This window comes from Mugil cephalus, chromosome 4 (genome assembly GCF_022458985.1).
Source record: "Mugil cephalus isolate CIBA_MC_2020 chromosome 4, CIBA_Mcephalus_1.1, whole genome shotgun sequence".
NCBI lineage: Eukaryota > Metazoa > Chordata > Actinopteri > Mugiliformes > Mugilidae > Mugil > Mugil cephalus.
This window is the reverse complement of record NC_061773.1, coordinates 15,351,025-15,369,938: the sequence shown is the minus strand read 5'-3', so window position 1 is coordinate 15,369,938 and position 18,914 is coordinate 15,351,025. Positions and strand designations below refer to the sequence as shown.

Sequence of the window (18,914 nt, the reverse complement as noted above, 5' to 3'; positions counted from 1 at the left end):
AGTCTGTCGCACACACACCTAAGGGTCAATTTACCTAATCAATCCATTAATTTGTATAGTAGGCGTAAAAAGATTTAAAGGTGTACAGAAATGGCCGTTTGTCCCGTCTGTCGCGCCGAGTGTCCACGAGTGGCCGCATGAGTTTACCCGAGAAAGGAAAATAAATTTGATTGGCCGTTGTCGAGCGGGCGGGATTTTCAATCTTTGATTGGATGTTGTCCAGCTCGGTGTGTGTGCGTGTACCTGTACATGCTTCGCTAGGTGATGGATCACTGAGATCTGGATGAGAGTGAAGGAGAGACGGAGGAGAGTTTTGTGTCGTTGGCGGTGGACGAATTTTGCACAAAGTTTGACCTACATCGTCTGATAGATGAGTTATTACACTAATTTTATGAACCATAGTGGAATCAAATTCATTTCTTCTTTTCTGTACACCTTTAAGAAGTTTTATCCTGAAAAATATCAAATAGAAATACAGCTTTTATCAATTTATCCAAAGAATAAAAGGGCAAAACAAAACTGATAAGTTGTTCTGCCTTGATAACAACCTAACTGCTAACCTCTCTTCCACTTTCGCTTCTTCCTGTTGTCCAACCAATTATAAGACGCCACGTCAACATTCCCTACGTCTCGACTTCGTCTAGAAGCACCGGATACTCGGGGATCTGTTTACCTTCTTCTTCTGTGACCGGCTTTCTTGGATGTTTTTGTTCCGGTGTCATACACCAGCGCAGTGGTTGTGGAGCATGCGCACATGCGATATCCAGTTAAAGTCCAATTGAGGCGTATACATGCTGGAGAAAATTTATTTCCAATCCATGATCTGTCTTCTCTGATTAGGATAACTCTGATATTAGTTGGAGTAACACATTTATGTGCACTTACGTTGTTCAGTCGGATTACGGCAATAATTTGTTTTTTCCACGTGCGTGTCAACATACTGAATGTTTTTTGCAGAGGTGCTAGTTAACAACAGTATGCAACCATGTAAATTGCTGCAGCAGCATGTTTAATGTATCTGAAGTCGAAACTTAGACAAACTTTCACTTCACTTTAAAAAATAATCCATCAGGAAGGTGCTAGTATCGAGCGTCCACAAATAAATAATGAAATAATTACGGAAAAACTCACAAAAACATACAAAACAACCACAAGCGAATGCAAAAATACTAGAGAATTACCAAAAGCCATCAAAACAACATAAAAAATGTACATCAGAGACAAACACGAAATGACCACAAACTTCCACAAAAACTATCACAAAATTCCCACAAAACAAACAAAGCATGCACAAAGAAATCTGGCCTTAAACAGTATCATAGCGATTGATATCATGAAAGCATTACAGATAATAACTTTTGATGAATAATAATCAAATAACTGTTAATAATAACAGTGTTTGTATTCACTGTGTAGTGTGCAGAGGGACAAAGACACTGAATTAGTTCTGATTATGTCATGCCTTTCATAAAAGACCTGCAGCTCAAAGTGATTCCCACACTCACATTATCTCCTTGATATCTATTTCTTTGTGACCCTTTGTTTATGACCCGTCATCTCAGATAAGGAACTAAAAGTGCAGTAAATTCCTGCGTCAGCCATTTGTGGAACAAAAGAGGATGATGTGATGTCTCACTCCCCAATGATTTTATTATCATTGCGCAATCTGTGCGCAAAGGCCACGTCAACACTGTATTGCAACTCTGTGGTTTTTTTGTCATGAATGTTGTGTGTTTGTACTAAGTAACAACAGAAAGATTTAGTATCTTCGCACAGTGAGAATTGAATTGGAGTGGAAAGGCTTTTAAAAAGCTTTTATGTGAGCTGAGAAACAGTCGACACAAAACTAAAACATGACGAAAACACAGGAGAGACTTAAGGCTTTGAAATTGAACCTTTTGCCCCAAAGAATTTCAAAAGCCAATAAGGATTCAAAGATTCAAGGATTTTTATTTGTCTGGGACCTACGCAGTCAGGTCCCAGATTGTAACCATAGTAACTATAATATATAGATACTAAGTAAATATAATATAGACACAGTACAGTATATGATACTAGTACTGTTTTATAAATAATATAAGCAAGGTAGAAAAAAATATATACATAAGATGAAATGGCAACAAGCAGCATGAGTAACGGTAGCAGAGCAGCATGAATAGTTCAAGTTTCTGCAGGGAATTGAATGTGCAAAACAATTGAGTTGTGCAATCACACAGCATCACCAGAGTTTAACAGTCTTACAGTTTCTGGGAAGAAGCTGTTCCTCAATTTGTTGGTCCTACTCTTTATTATACACAGCCTCTTGCCAGACCAGAGGGAGACAAACACTGTGTGTGCTGGGTGGGTCGGGTCCTTCCTGATACAGGTTTCTGTCTTCCTGCATGCTGGGAAGTGATTGAACAGACGCCAGCCTTTTAGAAAGTTGTAGCTCATATTTTGTGTCTTAAAATATTTATTTAAATGAAAATTTCCCTCGGTTAAAAAAAAAAAAAAAGAGGCAGCCTAGAAGCCAGACCAACTTCCACTTTATTTAATCTCCATTGGGAACTGATTATGCTCCAGCATAAATCTACAGAACCAATCAAATAGTTTGGGCGTGGCTTTATGGTAACAGGTAAAAACTACAACTTGGTCAGCGTTATGGGTCAGCGTTGCTAAGCTACATTGTTGGATACGGAAGTACGGAAGATTAGGCCACCCATGACAAAAAAATAAATAAATAATAATGCACTTCGAGAGGAAAGGTTGAAATGTAGGGACAATGGTCTAAATACAATACTGATTGAAAAAAAACTCGACCTTCTGAGACACAACTAGCGCTTGTGAGGGCTTCTACAAAATGCTGCAGTTTCGGACTAACAAGTAAAGAGTAGAGAAATACTTTCTCTTTTAACAACACAAACACAGTGTTGTTGTCAGTGTTGCGACTTTGAAGAGACTGTGCCGAAAACTGCGACTGCTCCGAAGGATGAACCCACTGACTGCATATACTACAAATAAACCACACAAACTTGTAGGTGGCCTCATTCGTGCAACCTGAAATAGCATACAGAGATTTAAAAAAAATAAAAATAAATAAATAAATAAATAAATATCTCGGTGCTATTGGTGACGATAAATGCATACCGCTTTGCCGAGATTGTTTTTTTCTTTTTACCTACACCTGATTAGCGGAAGTGTTGTTATTTTTATTCCGGTGCAGCGGTATTATTTCCGGTGTTGTCGACACTTCTTCCACCGTGTCCAGGTCTGACAGCAGCCGGGATGACAACATGGATAACACACAGTCAGACCACAACAACCCGCTCCGCTATAAAAACCACCGACACACACCGAGCCAGAGACACACAGAAACTTTGTACCGGAGCAGGCTACATATCTACGGGGAAACATGGGCGTCATCATCTCACAAATCTTCTCCAGGTTCATCTCCAAGACACCCGTCAGGATTTTAATGGGTGAGCTCTGACTCTAAATTAACTTCATTATTATATATAGTACTTTACTAACCTTATACTAGGACACTTCATCTAACCTCACACTGAGACACTTTGGCTAAAATGTCTGTATATCTCATGTAAATTGGACTGTACATTTTTTTAATTCTTTAATACCTTATTCTTATTTTATTCTAGATTATTTTATTTTTATTCTTGTGTCTGGTATATAAATAATTTTCCTGCGGGGATCAATAAAGTGATCTTGAATTCTCAGTGGAGGTTGAGCTGAGATACTGACAGCCGCATTTGTTGTTTTAAAAATAAAAAAATGAGAAAATATTAGGTTAATGTACAAATATCTTTTAGTGTTTTTTTTGTGATTATATATGTCTTTTATTAAATAAAACAATGAATAAAATTCACTTGTTTTATATCCTGTAATGTGAAGATTTTGTAAAACAGAAATAGAAAGTGAATATGTACTTTTGTCGTACTTTTGCCTGGATTCATTCTGACTTCAATAAATATTAATGTACAATAAACAAATACAAGGAAATCAAGTAAAATTAAAACAAATTGTTATTTATGTCAGTTTACAACCAATCAGATTGTTAGAAACAAGTATAAGGTTAGTATAAGGTTAGCAACTCCATTGAGCTCAAACTAAATGATTATTATTATTATTATTATCATTATTATTATTATCATTTTTTGTAATAACATTGTCAGTGTGTGCTTGTATTGTTGCAGTTGGTCTGGACGCCGCAGGTAAAACCACCCTGCTGTACAAACTGAAGCTGGCCGAGGTCGTCACCACCATCCCGACTCTGGGTCGGTGTTTCTAACCTCTGTCTGTTTGTGGTACCAGGAAATCATAAAGTGATATAACAATCATAACATAAATAAATATGCTTCTGTGTGCTGCAGGGTTCAATGTGGAGACAGTGGATTACAAGAACATCAGTTTCACAGTTTGGGATGTCGGTGGTCAGACTGTGATCAGACCTCTCTGGAGACACTACTTCGCCAACACACAGGTGACATCACTGCTGCCGATGCTACACTCAGGATTCGGTGTGAGGAAGGAGGCCGTTTAAACATGTTTCCTGTGCTTGTTCGTTAGGGCTTGATATTTGTGGTGGACAGCAACGACAACGAGAGGCTTAAAGAGGCTGCAGACGAGCTGCACAGGATGGTGAGTCCACTCCTCTTAACTGAGTAGAAACTTTCTAATATAGTCGTGTCTTCATGGAAGTTCAGCATCAGGTTTGAATTGTCGCATTTTCCTAAAAATATGAGATTTTAGTCGGTGGACTAGGCTGAATAACAGAAACAATGAGCTGACACCACTACTTTAATACGTTGTTTATCTGTTAATTATCTCTGACAAAGTCCTCACTGATTGGTTAAACTCACCTGGTTGTGTCACAGCTGGAGGAGGACCAGCTGAGGGGCGTGGCCATACTGGTCTTTGCCAACAAACAGGATTTACCCAGAGCCATGTCAGTCAGTGAAGTCGCAGAGGGCCTCCGCCTGTCAGGAGTCTCACAGCCGGTGAGGTCGCTTCTCCTCCATTTCTCCACTTTTCCCTCATTCTCCTCACCCCTCTCCTTCTCCTTCTTCTCCTTCTCCTGTTCAGTTTCTCGTAGATTTGATTCTCCTCAGCAGCAGAACCGCTTTGTCAATAAACTCCTGCTCTGATTGATGTTTTAATGTGAACAGATGTATCTGATCCAATCATTTTATTTAGTCCGTTTATTTTTTTTTTTTCCTGCCCGTGTGTCTCTGCAGTGGTTCGTCCAGGCCTCGTGTGCCGTCAGTGGTACCGGTCTGGCCGAGGGTCTGGACTGGCTCTCCAACCAGATCCTCAAACATTAGAGGCCAATTCATTCATCGAGCGCTGTGCTTTACCCTGGTATCTGCTCGGTCCTTGAACGCCTCCATCTGGTCGTCTGTGAGCGGAGCCGATGAATCAGGAAGGAGACGCGAGCTGTTAAATCCTCTCCATCTCATCTCATCCATCTCTCAGAAGAATCTGGTTCAGTTTTTGGTTCTTAAAAGCACCGTTTAACAGATTTTAATTTTCAACTGCACTGATCCTTTTCATTTGTTATCATTTTGCACTTTGTTTCCCGTTTGTGGAATGATTGTCATCATTTTATTTTTCATGTATTAAATCTTAAATAAATGTATATTTATATTAAATAGTGATTAGTTTTATAATAAAGTTACTATGGTGTCCAGTTTCTGCCTTTTGTATCGAATTGATTTGATTGAATTTAATAAATTCAAATGGTACAAGTTTATGTTATCATGGTGAGTTACTTTAAATTTGTATTTACTTTATCTGATTTTATTCTAGAAAAAGTCAGTGGTTTCAAATTTGTGGGAATTTAACTTAATTGAATGAATCACATGATCAGTGGCAACACATCACAGGAACGAGTTGCTTTAGGTAAAAATGTAAAGATTGTTATTCACCTGCAGTAATTTGAGAAATTGGAAATGACTAAAAATGGAAAAGGAGAAAGACTAGTATTTGTTATTCATGAGGGAGTAAAAATAGTTTATCCTGACAATTAAAATTTACAGATTTGTCTTTTACAAATAAAACATTGAATTAAGCCAAACTGACGGACTCAGGCGGGTGGAGTTAGTTCTTTATTTATCCCCGAAAAGCCTCTCATTATTAGTCATGACACTGGAACATTGATCACTGAAACATATTTACAGCTCTCTAAAACTTTTTTTTTTTTTTAATTTTCTTGGTAAAGTGCAGCTCCTTCAGCACGAGTCCTTCACTTGGTTACAGCAGGAGAACAGCTTCCCAAAAAACAAACAAGCAAAAATGAAACCATCACCTGGTGTGTTTCAGGCTTTTCCAAACCTCTAACGTCCCCACACACAAAGAGACATCCCAACACGCCCACAACACTGAAAACAAAGCTTATTTTTCTACAATAAAATCAATCAAAAACATGAAAAACCATTTTTACGACACGTCGTTTAACACTAGATGAGACATGTCCTCGTAGGTTGTTGGTTGAATAAGAAAGCTGAAGTCTCCTTTGTCAAACTGCAGATCTTTATGAAATGTGTGCTCAGTTCAACACACATACATGATCCTCACTGTCACGCAACTAGTCATTTGTATTTTCACAACCAATTACGTTTCTCCCTGGTGGCCATTTTGGCTCTGGGCACAATACAGAAATAAATAAAAGAAGAAACATTAATTAAAAAAAAAAAAAAAAAAAAAAAACCTTTAAGATTTTTTCGAATCCATCTTTTTAGTGCATTAAATTTCCTATAAAACGATGTGGAAGGCATTCTGGATTAAACACACTAAACGCTAGCTTGAACCAAACTACGCTCAGTTGCCAGTTCATTAGGTACATTGGTGAGCTCATTATAATGTAACTAAATCTCATCCTCATTCTGGTATTCAGCATTGGTTTCAAATAACTGGGAGAGCTGTGGGTTTGTTTTGAAGACCGCCATCGTGCCTTAGATGAGGTCATGATACACATTTTAGAACAAGCAGTAACGAAAAATCTGTGTTAGTAAAGGTAAAGACCAGATTTAGACCAGGACTCCTGTATCAGATCACCTTCACTAGCGTACCTAATGATTTGGTTTGTGAGTGTGTTTCTATTACTGAGACGAACAGAAGCATGAACCTTTCCTCCAACGTTGGTTTTAGTTACAGAACTTTTTCGCTAAATCAGAGAGGAGCGTTAAAACAACTGGAGTTCAGTTTCATTCTCGGCAACTGTTAAAACAATTTCACTGTTATGCAGCAGGTTAGAAAAAAGCAGAAATCACGAGTCAAATCGAGTGAAAGAGAAAGAAACTTTCTGGACGTGTTTTGGCCAAATGACGACCTGATGGAGGAAGCAGGTGTCGTTAATGGAGCGACTACAGATTTATTCTTTCCTCAGTGTAATATTTTAAATTGATAAAACAACTTCAATGTTTTTCCATCAACCTCTAACTCAACTGTCTCCTGGACAATAGACTTAAAAAAACAGATGTAACCAACTTAACTTCTGGTTAGTGTTGTTAAAATAGTGTCGTAAATATTCTGTCGTATTACCTCTTAGCGTTTTTATCAGATATTTTTAGTATATTAGATTGTTTTTGGTCTTTATTAGATTTTAAAATGAAAGTCTTGAGTCCCTGAGACGTCTCAGTTTGAGTCTCCGACTTTAGCTGATGCTGTCGTTCTCTGGACCAAAACGCAACAACATGGATGAAATTTAACATCCGCGCAGTCGCTTCATTCTCCCTCCGATCTGCTCTCACATCCTCTCAGATTTAAGTGGTCACCGTCATGCACTTCTGCAGCTTTTATTTAAACCATCTGACAATTAATCACATCATCAAACTCTTCGTCGTTGTGGCGTCTGAACAGTGTGACCTCATTTCTCTAGAAACAGTAAAAGTTCAAGAAAGAAACTTGGGCGTGCGTGCCCTCTGATGCGTGTCGTCCACTCCCTCCCACGTGATTTCCCGTCTCTTTGCAAAATAAAAAAAGCACATTCCTCAAACAAAAAGAAGCTTCTTGGTACATATTTGGCGTTTTTACCTGAAACATGGCTGTTAATCGGTTATTAATCCTCTGTTGATGAATTAATCGAGTAATTAACCTCTAATCTGTGATGAATGGAAACCAGTGACTGGCAGTAACAGGAAGGCGTCTTCCTTCCTCTTAAGAGCATCATTAAACACGGGTGAGAAGCGGAGCTGCCCTGCTGCAATTGAGCAAGACGTGTTGATACTGCTGACGTCTCCATCACGTCCTGGTTCTTGTTCTCCTGCTTTTTTTTTTTTTATCGTGCGTCGCCGTTGTTTGCTCTTCTTATAAAAACCCAAATAAAAAACGGAAACTTACAGGTTAATCTATGTTTAACGTCTTCTCTTGATAGTGGAGCCGATATAAAAGAAGCGTCTTTTACACACTGAAAAGTCCAAGTCCGCTCCTCCTCTTATAGCGAGGGTGCGTTAGGTTTGTTTGTTTAAGCACAGAGGAAGCGCATGTTTTCCGGTCCCCAGGCATCCCGGGCGGGCGGGCGGGTGGTTGGTTGATGTTCTCTTGCTCTGATTCCTGAGCTGGGACTTGTCCGGGAGGTAAAACATGAGTCCTCTGAGGGTCGCTAGGCTTCAGACTCACCCTTCTTCTTCCCCTCCTCCCCAGCATCGCTGTCCTCTGATTGGCTGTTGCTAAGGACCAGGAACTGTCCGTCAGGGGCGGGCGGGTTGGCGGGACGAGTGGAGGCAGCAATCAGGCGACTCTGCTCCTCCAGATCCTGTCAGTCAAACAGAGGGAAAAAGACACTCAGGCTAGAAATTAAATGAAATGAACCCAGTACTATGGGGTGTAGAAGATATAAATGATAAGATGTATAAGATTTTTTTGATTGGTGATTCTAAATTAGTCGTAGGTGTGAGCGTGAATGGACTGGAGATAGACTGATCTTCTCGTGTGTGCCGGGTTGAGATGAGGAGCAGGGAGGGGTTAACGGTGTCCGAATCACTCAGGTCATTAGTTATGTTTAATTAAAGTTCACCTTCTCTATCTGTCTTTGCTTGCTGAGTTCCTCCTGTTGCTTCTCTTTGGCCTTGTCCTCCTCCTTCCTCTTCTCCAGCACTTTACGGTCCTACACAACACAAGCAAACAACTAAACATCCACAACAACTCTGCAGCAGTGACAGCGGCCAGTAAGACAATCAGATTCAGTCTCACCATCTCAGAGTGGAAGGCTATCTGCTTGGCGAGGCCGATGCTGTCGCAGATCTGAAACACACGGAGAAGACACAAGGTCAGAGACGGGAGCGGAGAGTCGGACAGACACGTGAGGCAAAGCGACGGACAGAAACCTTCTCTCCGTCGTTGTTGGACTCGAAGATGTAGCAGACCGCTCGGGCGTCGCCCCGTCCGCCTGTCGAATGCAGGACGAAACCGAACAGCCGCTTGTTGTCCTGATGGGACGAACACTGAACCACGCTGGAGAGAGGGAACTGCAACGGGACAGAGGACACCGGGTCAGAGAAGACGAGAGGACGCTTAAACCTCGAGACACACGGAGAAAGTGGGACCACGTCTTACCCTGAGTCGAGTGACTTGTGTTTGAGGGTCAATGAGCCTGAGAATAAAAACACACATGTTGATATTAAGTGTTTGACAAGGACAGATCGTTGCATCCAACATTTGTAGATTCCCAAACAAGAACTGTACATTAATGCACAATATATAGACGCTAGTTTCCTTTTTTAATCTATTTTAAACGCCTGCTGTACATAGTTTGAACTGTCACTCCCACATTTTATCAACATTTTATTTTTAAAAATGTATGATTATTTTTTCTGTTTTTATATTATGTTAAATCTGTTCAATTGTTGCAATATTTCTAATATGCACTGGTTTAAACCAAACCTATATTTATACAGTACCATGATGAGAAATGCATGAAAACTAATTAAGATAATACACAATTAATGGGATTAAATTCTATTAATTAATTAAATATTAATTAAATATTTTACTTGACAGACTGGCCCTAGTCTAGTTACACTTTTCTTGCATTCTGACCTCTCACCAGCAGGTGGCAGTAGTCTATATTCATCGTTTAAAATGGGAAACAGGAAGAGCTGCTATTAGCTGAGAGAAGCCCCATTCATTCTAGATGATCATGCTGTGAAAATATTTGTGTGTTTGAACTGTGAGGGGCGCAAATGATTGCACATCATGATTACTTGAGGCAGTCGCATGTGACCAGCAGGTGTGACTCGGTCATCCTGAAGATGTTGTGGATGGCTCTGGCGGCCAGGATCTGCCTCATGGTCTCAGAGATGACGTCCACCGACTCGGCCGTCCTCACCTCCATGGAGCCCAGGAAGCGAACGATGAAGAGCTGGTGGAGGATCGAGTCTGGAAGGAAGTCAGGAAGACTGAGTTGTTAATAGGCGTCTTAAAAGAGCATGGAGATGTACACGGATCAAGATTAATACACTCAGGTCCCTGTGAATTACCAAGTGTTACAAAAAAAGGAATAAAATCAACTTTCTTTGGACCAAAAGAAAACTTTAAAAAACACTGACGGGTTGAAAGCAAAGGAAAATATTTTCTGGACAAAAATCAGGAAGAAAACAAACTTCTACCGCTTCCACCTACACTGACATTGTCATGAATCAAACAAAGCTTGAGGTGCTAACAGCTAACACCAATGATGGTCCAGAAAGACAGATGTTACCTTCACTGTCCTCTGATGCGCCGTCCCCTGATTCTCCAAACGGATTACTCCTCCTGTGGACACACACACACACACACACACACACACACACACACACACACACACACACACACACACACGCACACACACACGCACACACACACACACACACACACACACACACACGATTGTGTTTCCATTTCTTCAAAAGACATAACGTGGACTTTAACTCCTTCCTCGGAGACTTAGGACTGCATGTGCCCAGACTCATGTTATTTAAGCACACCTACCTGCCGGACTGCGCCGCTGACTTGCTCTGTCCCGAGTTCTCCTCGCTGACGGGGGAAATGATGTCAAACTGGATGGGCGTGTCCGGGGCAACCAGAGCGTCCAATGAGAGCACGGAGAGAGCAGGTGACGGCTCAGAGCCCACAGAGCTGATGCTGCTCGCCCGACCCGCTCGCCCTTTACTGGAATTAAGACAGAATCTAATTGGCCAACAGCAGTTACATGCTCATTAAAGCTTTAAGATCTACGGTTGTGGGATCTAGTAAAGTATAAAAGTAAGTCTACCTGCTGGGCCTCATGCTCTCGTGTCTTTGTTGGAAGGACGGCGATGGCGTCACAGCTTCAAGGGCTGATTGGTTGACTCTGGCTGCCACCTCCTGCCAATGGGACGACAGATCTCCCAGTAAAATAAAAACCAATATAAAATATGAAACGTCCACTATGACCTGTGAGATGTTGGACACAGACCTCCGCGTTCTCGCTCAGGTAGATCCTCTTGGAGATGTTGTTGATGGTGGCGATCCACTAGAAGAGGAAGAAGAAGAAGAAGAAAGAGCAGAGATAGAGTGAGTGGACACAACCGCCAACACAAAGCAGCCAACTCTGCATGAGGTAAAACTGTTTTACCTCCTCACAGTCCTTCCTGCTCTCAGCCTGTAGCGTCACGACTCTGATGGAGCATGAAACAAAAAAAAAGTTATGTTTATACTAAAAAGAAAAATCTGAAAACCTGAAATGTCGAGAGCGTCTGAGACCCTGTTCATGTCTTTCATTAGCCCCAGCTTTAAGCACAGGTGTGAACGCATCCAGAACACACTGAGGAGACATTTGACTTCATTTATTTAGCGCTGTGTACATGCAATGAGACCCGAGTCACATTAAAGACCTCCTACTCCACAGGGATGATTCTGCGTATTAGCTGTTAACATCCTGATGATGTTGGTGTTTATCTGAAAACAGAGTACCTTAAACTTAAAACTGAGATGAGTTTTTCCAGGTCTGAAAAAAAAAAAAAAAAAAAAAAAAAAAGAGCTCTCACTTTTTGCCATCGAAGGAAGTGACCTGGAAGCAGAATCTGCGGTCGTCAGAGTCGACGGCCATGACGGAGCAGTTGTCAAGGTCTGTGACCAGACCGCCCGCCACCTCGCCTCGGCCCTGGTGCATCAGGTTTCCGCCCTGAGTGAAGAAGTACTGACGCTCCCAGGACGACGACACCAGGCCCGTCTTACTGCGAGACGGAAGAGCTGCGTTAACATCAACGTCAACTTTAACACAAACACAGCCACAACACAGCTGAGCCCCACGCAGTTAAATAAACATCAGTTTATCTAAACCACAGAAGACGTCAAAGGTGATGCAGGAAGTGGGTGATGGATGATTACAGCGGATTGTTTGTGTAATTATTTTAGTGTTATTTTATTGTCTGTTAAAACAGGACATTTCAACCATAGACTAAAGCCCCGGGGACTAGTTTTAACTTGGTGACCTCTGGTAATCTTAGTCCAGTGAGAACCTGAAACAGGAAGGTACGAGCCATTTTCTGACCCCAGCTTAAAGTCAACAGGGTAATTTTTAATTTGCAAATTACAGACATGACTTGTACTTCACAGAATTCCTTTAGTGCTCAGCTGTTGACTTAATCAGTACTAAAGTTATGATTACTGAGAGAAGGGATGAGCAAAATCCTAAAATTTGTAATAAATAAATAAAATTTATTTAAATAAATAAATTTAAAGCAATGTACAGGGTATGAAAATCAATTGTTAATTTTATTTGCCACTTTTTTTTAACCATTGACCAAGTTCCTGTGCGTATTTCATGAGTGAACTCTTGTGACCTGTAAGAAAAGTGGTATAAATATAAAGTGATATAGATTCAATTATAGATGGATGTTTAGGTGTCGCCCCGCATGCACAAATGCAAACAATAAATAAATTCTCGCACAAGATTTGAGATGAAAAACAAATGGAAATATTAGTGAAATCTTGAGTGTGTTTTTGTGCCCTACTTGCGGATGTGCAGGTAGCCCTGCTTTCTGGTCAAGCTGCGGCACACAGGTGAGTAGGCGGGGTCAGGGTCACATGGCGCGTAAAGGGGATCACATGACCTCTCCATTTGCTGGATGGTCTCCTGCATCTGCCCCACCTCCTGCTCCATCTCCCGACGCACACTGCACACACACACACACACACACAATCACATGAAAATCAGACCGTGTTGTCAGTCTGAGGACGAACTTCCGGGAGGACGGCGGTGGACGTAGGACTCTTACTTCTGGACGCTGGTTCCGATGGTTCCCAGGAAGTCCTCCCACTGCTGGGTGAGGTTTTCTGAGCCCAGCTTAAAGAAACTGATCTGAACAGAAGAGAACAAAGATGCAGCCAAACATCGAGTGCCACACGACGAGTGTGACGCGTGTCTCTACGCGAACAGGGACGTTTACGGACTGTGTTGGTACCTGCGCCTGCATGTAGCCCAGCAGTGGCTCCAGCAGAGCCGTCTTCTTCTTGTACTGCAGCGTGTTGAGGGAGCAAAAGTAGTGCATCATGGTCTGGTGCTGCTTCTTGCGGGAGGTGTAGACGTCCTCCACCACCTCCGCCCGCACCTGCAACGCACACGACTCTTAATCCAGGAAGAAGCACATGACATTATCTCCTGAGATAACTTCATTTCATCAGGATATTTGCATTTGCACATTTTCCTGCAAACCATGTTCCTCCCAGGAAGCTTTCAGGTTGCCGCAGATACTAGAGAAGTCTTGAAACCTTCACAGCTCTGCAGTTGTGTCTTCACACAAACTCAATATTGAACAACAAAAATATTCCACGTCTCTGAGAGCTGATTTTATATAAAACAATATGAAATGGCTGCTCGGAAGGAAATCAGTGTAATTAATCTAAAAACTAAATGAACCACAAGTTGGTAAAGTTTTATTTATTAGCCCATATCGTACTTTTCTAATATTTTCTACTTAATTTTGTGACTGTAATTTAAAATAATTACAAGAAAATGTGAGACAGGACTTAGCAATTAAATTCCAATTAACTGCAACCATAACCAACTATAGATGGGATGAAATCAACACTAATTAAACCAACGTTTCAGAGCTTTATTTCTGCTATCCATGGAAACAAACTGTCAGGTTCTTGTGAGAAAAGGTTGCAGAAAATAACAGAAGTAGTAACTAACCTGTAAAACAACAATTTACCGACTTGTTGAAGTGATGAATGAAAAAAAAGTGATAAGTGTTTCTGTCACTGGAGACGTTACCTTGTCGTTGTCTCTCTTCTTGGATAGACGACTGTATCTGTGAATAGCTGCGTCGTGATCTGAAGACAGAAACAGACAAACAAAAGACTTATTTTTAATTGTAAAAATAGTAAATTTATTTATTTTTTATTTTTTAACAGTAACACAAGTCAGAGAATGTAATACTTCATTAAGAGTGCCATTAAACAGCATCTCCACATAGGTCCTGAGCCACCAATTTAGATCTGATCTCAGTTTTTTCTCTATGTAAATAAACACAGCGACACCGTGTGGTGCAGTAGAGAATTATTACAGCTACTGTCTCTAATAGGTCTCGGCCCACTGTTGTACCAGAACCACGAAAAGCTGACTTGGGGATATGACACCTATTTTGAAACAAGCTGTGAAGTGATTCTCACTCACTGAAACCACACGTGTTAAGTTACTGTTAATTTTTTTATTGATCTCTGCTCTGACATTAGTCATTTACAGACCTGCATTTTCTTATGTTCTTGTTTTTATTTTTTTTTTAACCAGACAACGACAACAAAAACTTCTAACTTCTTATTCTTATTATTAGAGAATGCAGCTGCATTGTGGTGTTTATTTTAGAGAGAAACTGAGATCAAACCTCAAGTGCTGGCTGAGGACGAATGTGGAAACGCGTTTTAACACGGTTTAACTTTTTGCCTTTAACAAGAAAATCCTACCTTTTCTGTTTTTTTTCTTTTCTTTTTTTTTTTTTTTACAAATATTAAAGGAATAAATCTGGTGAAATCTATTTGTATATCATGACTTAAACCTGAAATCCCAAGTATAGATGAATGGTATGATATCATCTATGATATATTTGTGATTAAAAGAATCACTTTCTCAATGAGACTTCAGCAATCCAAAATGGAAAATGTTTATCTCCACCCTGCTTTTGTTTAGGTCTCTCTTTTTTTTTTAAATGAGATTTATACAATTTTTTATTTTCATGTATTATTAGCGTAGAAAACACCCCATGTTCATGTGTTTAAAAATGCTCTGTTGAGGTGAAAAGAAAGAAAATGGAGCACTGGGTCAAAATGAGTAACGATGTGATGAATATTTTTGTGTGCAACAGTGTTGACATGTGATTCCTAATAAAAATTAAATGGAAAACTTGTATAAACCTGCACTCTGGTTATTTGCCAGAAAATTATATTAAGTTGTCAGAAATTAGAATAAGATGCTTGTTGATTATAACTTTACATCCAAACAACAAGCAGATAACAGGCAAACATTATTTCAACAACCAGACTGAAGGTGAATATGAAGCCACGATAGGAACCGTATAAATGTCACAACAGAAGCTACGAGTGGGCAGATCCTGTAAGATGACTACGAGGGCTTGGAGGAAATGTTAGCGGTAAAGAAATGAAAAGATTTAATAATTCGCTGCATTAACTCACCATCACTGGATATCTGGAAGACTTCTTTGAGTGTGAGGATTTCTGGAAAGAGACAGAGAGAGAGAGAAAAAAAACACATTGCGGTGGATTTATGTTGATACTTCTGTTATGGAAACACCACGATAGTGAAACCAATTTTTTGCTTGGGCTGTTTTCCCATATTTGGGCTCCTCACGTCCACCAGAGGAATATTGACAAATGTGAATAAGACCGGATGTTCTTCCTAGTTTGGTGTGGAAAGCTTTGACTTGGCCTCCTGACTCCAGCGTCAGTGGGCACACTGGAAAATCTTAAAGACGTGTTGAAGAGTCACACTTGGCTGAAATATTATCCGTCCACGTGCAGTGAGTGTTTTGTCAACAACAAAGCACAGGTTAGTGTCTGATGTGAGAAATATCAGAGAGGGCGTGTGTCCTACCCTTCAGGTCTCTCTCTTTAAACTGAGTGATGGGAAACATCATGGCGTCTGCGAGCTGGGTGGACAACACAGCATGACAGGAGCTCAACTGGAAACAGAAGAAGAGGGGGCGTTAATGGACGGGGATCCTAACACTAATTTTATTTATTTTTTTTGTAAAGTAAATTTCTGATCAGAATGTTTAATCAAGTAAACATGGCTACGAGTGGACGCGTCTCGATTGTTCTCTCACCTCATCTATGACTTTCGCAAACTGCTGCAGGGTAGAACTCATCACCTCATCGTCGCCACCTAGAGGAAAACGCTGCAGACAACAGAAAAAAACGCAGATGAACGGATTAGATAATAATAACTAGAGAGTGTGTGTAACTGTCAGTGTGTCTGACAGTCTAATCTAACAGTGTAACATATAACCAGAGGTGGAGTGAAGCCAGATGTGTGTGAGGTAACAGATAAAACCAGTGTCTTCTGTTAAAAGGGTAATGGCTGGAGTGATAAGACTCTTTTATTCATTGCTGTTACGTTGGTAACACCGTGTGGCCTGTTTAATAAGGCTGGTAGCTAGTAGGAATAAGCTGATGCTTAGTTTAACATAGGTTGGTTGATATTATGAAGGTGTGTACAACTATAGCTAAAACTAGGGCTATATTGTTGAATGGATCACGCTGGAAAGCTAACAGTTAGCATCACAGCGCTAATGGATGCTGTTTTTACGTTTAGTGACTGCTGCTAAATGGTTCTGTATAAGCCTGTGGTAGTCTTAACCATGATGCTGCATCACTGGTGAATGACACATTCTTGAATCATTCTCGTTGTTGGAAGAAGCCAACAGTGTGTAGTTTGTAAAGCCTAATTTATAGTACCGCGCTGACCTACGCACAGACCCTCCACTGGTGTGAGACATTTATACATGTTAGCTTGTCCGTCTGGCTCACTCTGTAACTACGCCATCCAAACACTAGTTAGAGCTGTGTCCTTTTTTTACCAGTCGGGCTAATTTTTGTTTCGACTTCCTGCTTCACTTTCAACAACGGCTACTGAGACCTTCACCAAAATATTTTCTTCTGAATTTCTCCAAGCACGGGTCATATCTGTATCTCCAAACCTCCTCAGTTAACCTTCCAGATTCCTTAATGGTCTAAAACAATCAATTCAATAATGGCGACTGACTTAAATTCACCTCTGTGCTAAAGCTTGAGCTATGACAGGGCTGTTAGTGGGTAGTTTGAATTGGCCAACCTGTTTGTCGTACTCTTTCAGCAGTCTAGAGGTCAGGTGTGTTGCAGCACTGAGCTCATTCTGAAAGACAAAACAGAATAAGTTCTGCAGCAGATATTGATCCAGAATAGGACTCGACACACACGTGCAACGCTGCTGGTACCTGTGCATCGTAAATCCTCTGCATGGCCTGGTACAGCTGCGCACAGTAGTTGGAGATGGCAGCAGTGTCCTCCTCAAACACTCCCAGCAGAGAGCGAGTCTGTACAGGAAGCAAAATAAAACCGGTGAAAATAAAGCCACTGATTCATCATCTGACTTGACAATAAAACTGAAATGAGTTATGGCCTCAAATGACGTCTTGTGTAACTGACTTCTATGTAAATTCACTGCCACTTGTCGTCAAGGTGTGTTCCACACATCGATCAGTCATAACGTTATGACTAGCTGAGTAATATCGTGTAAGCGCAGACTCTTCTAGACCGACCTCTGGAGGAGTGCTGCGGTATCTAGCACCGAGACGTTAGCTGCATATCGGACTTGTTTGTCCAGCACATCACACAGAAGCAGGATTGAAGCAGATAAACAAGTGCTATCCACATCACCCTGTTAGAGGTCGTAATGTTATGGCTGGAAAGGAAATCCCACAATTAACTTAGAGCGTTGACTTTACAATCAAGACAGACAGTGTCAGGCTAAAACCAACACAAAGAACCAATATCAACCCCTGTTTCTGCACCTGCATCTGCACCGTGCACCATGCAGACAGGCGACTCAAACCACGCCCAGTTACGTGACGTTACGGCAGGTGTTGTGTCCCGGTGTTGCTGCAGGGAAGTGTGAGGAGCTTTGTTTCAACACATCTACAGCCTCCGGCCCTGAATATATACGTACATACATATGCATCTGACGATAAGAGACAGAAGCAACGCGAAATCGCTGCTGTGCTACACGAATAAGTGAGATCATTACAGGGAGGCGAAACGACTAGCCAGAAAGCTAAGGAAGTAGCAAGCTAACTATTCATATCTGTGCTAAGCAGCGCTGATTTGTGCGCCTCCGTTTGGCGTTTTACCACCAAGCATCTCCCACCAGCTGATCGATACGGTCACGACCTCGCTGATACTGAATACAGCTGTGTGCTTGACAGCTGTGGCCACGGGGCCGCTGGAGGTAGCCTACAAAAGACTGTTAGCCTGGCCGATGTTAGCATGCCAGCTGAAGCCTCCAGATGAGACAGACAGACAGACGCACGGAGAGTTGCTACCTGGGGACTGTCCTCCAGCGTCTCCTCTATCGGTAGCTTCTCTATCCCGGGCATAGCTGGGGCTGGCGCGCTGAGATTCGCTGCGAATCGACGGACAAAACGCAAAAAGAAATCGGTCCGGCAACTCCCACTCAAGATTTCTTGGCTACAAGAATTCACAACACCCCAAAACAACTCCTCCCACGTCCACGTGTCCCACCCTCTATCTGGAGTTTGATTGGAGAGGGGAAACGGCCAGGAATGTCATTGGTTTATTGTTTAAAGGGAAACTGGCGCCATTTTGGTTCTGACGAGGATCGCCGTGTCACTGCACCCGCAGACAACTCAGAGCCAAAATGGAGAATGGTCCCCGTGAAAAATGCAAAT

The 18,914-nt window shown here is 41.3% G+C and overlaps 2 protein-coding genes across 2 annotated transcripts; one reads left to right on the top strand and one right to left on the bottom strand.

The window, feature by feature from the left end:
• The first annotated feature begins 3,219 nt into the window (after window positions 1-3,219).
• Window positions 3,220-6,675, top strand: LOC125007195 (ADP-ribosylation factor 4-like). Its single transcript, XM_047583843.1, has 6 exons — window positions 3,220-3,458; window positions 4,191-4,271; window positions 4,368-4,477; window positions 4,564-4,635; window positions 4,872-4,994; window positions 5,232-6,675. The coding sequence occupies exons 1-6, from the start codon at window positions 3,392-3,394 to the stop codon at window positions 5,316-5,318; spliced, it is 540 nt and encodes a 179-aa protein (XP_047439799.1). The 5' UTR covers window positions 3,220-3,391; the 3' UTR covers window positions 5,319-6,675.
• Window positions 6,089-18,795, bottom strand: appl1 (adaptor protein, phosphotyrosine interaction, PH domain and leucine zipper containing 1). The gene is made up of 22 exons (XM_047583839.1): window positions 18,549-18,795; window positions 17,445-17,543; window positions 17,303-17,362; window positions 16,296-16,367; window positions 16,064-16,151; window positions 15,646-15,687; window positions 14,231-14,289; window positions 13,419-13,565; window positions 13,233-13,315; window positions 12,969-13,130; window positions 12,000-12,188; window positions 11,588-11,630; window positions 11,429-11,485; window positions 11,246-11,337; window positions 10,963-11,142; window positions 10,694-10,746; window positions 10,197-10,371; window positions 9,550-9,586; window positions 9,321-9,461; window positions 9,187-9,237; window positions 9,011-9,100; window positions 6,089-8,749 (listed from the first exon to the last, which is right to left on the bottom strand). Exons 1-22 carry the CDS (start codon window positions 18,600-18,602, stop codon window positions 8,597-8,599), a joined length of 2,127 nt encoding a protein of 708 aa, XP_047439795.1. The 5' UTR covers window positions 18,603-18,795; the 3' UTR covers window positions 6,089-8,596.
• Window positions 18,796-18,914: the final 119 nt, after the last annotated feature.

What these genes read in the sequence shown, in the direction of transcription:
- LOC125007195 (XM_047583843.1), top strand. Translation starts at nt 3,392, where the DNA reads ATGGGCGTCATCATCTCACAAATCTTCTCCAGGTTCATCTCCAAGACA. An exon ending in CACCACCATCCCGACTCTGG is followed by an intron (nt 4,272 to 4,367) that starts GTCGGTGTTTCT and finishes TGTGTGCTGCAG; the next exon opens with GGTTCAATGTGGAGACAGTG. An exon ending in ACTACTTCGCCAACACACAG is followed by an intron (nt 4,478 to 4,563) that starts GTGACATCACTG and finishes CTTGTTCGTTAG; the next exon opens with GGCTTGATATTTGTGGTGGA.
- appl1 (XM_047583839.1), bottom strand. Translation starts at nt 18,602, where the DNA reads ATGCCCGGGATAGAGAAGCTACCGATAGAGGAGACGCTGGAGGACAGT. An exon ending in ATCGGAACCAGCGTCCAGAA is followed by an intron (nt 13,131 to 13,232) that starts GTAAGAGTCCTA and finishes GTGTGTGTGCAG; the next exon opens with TGTGCGTCGGGAGATGGAGC. An exon ending in TAGCCTTCCACTCTGAGATG is followed by an intron (nt 9,101 to 9,186) that starts GTGAGACTGAAT and finishes TGTGTTGTGTAG; the next exon opens with GACCGTAAAGTGCTGGAGAA.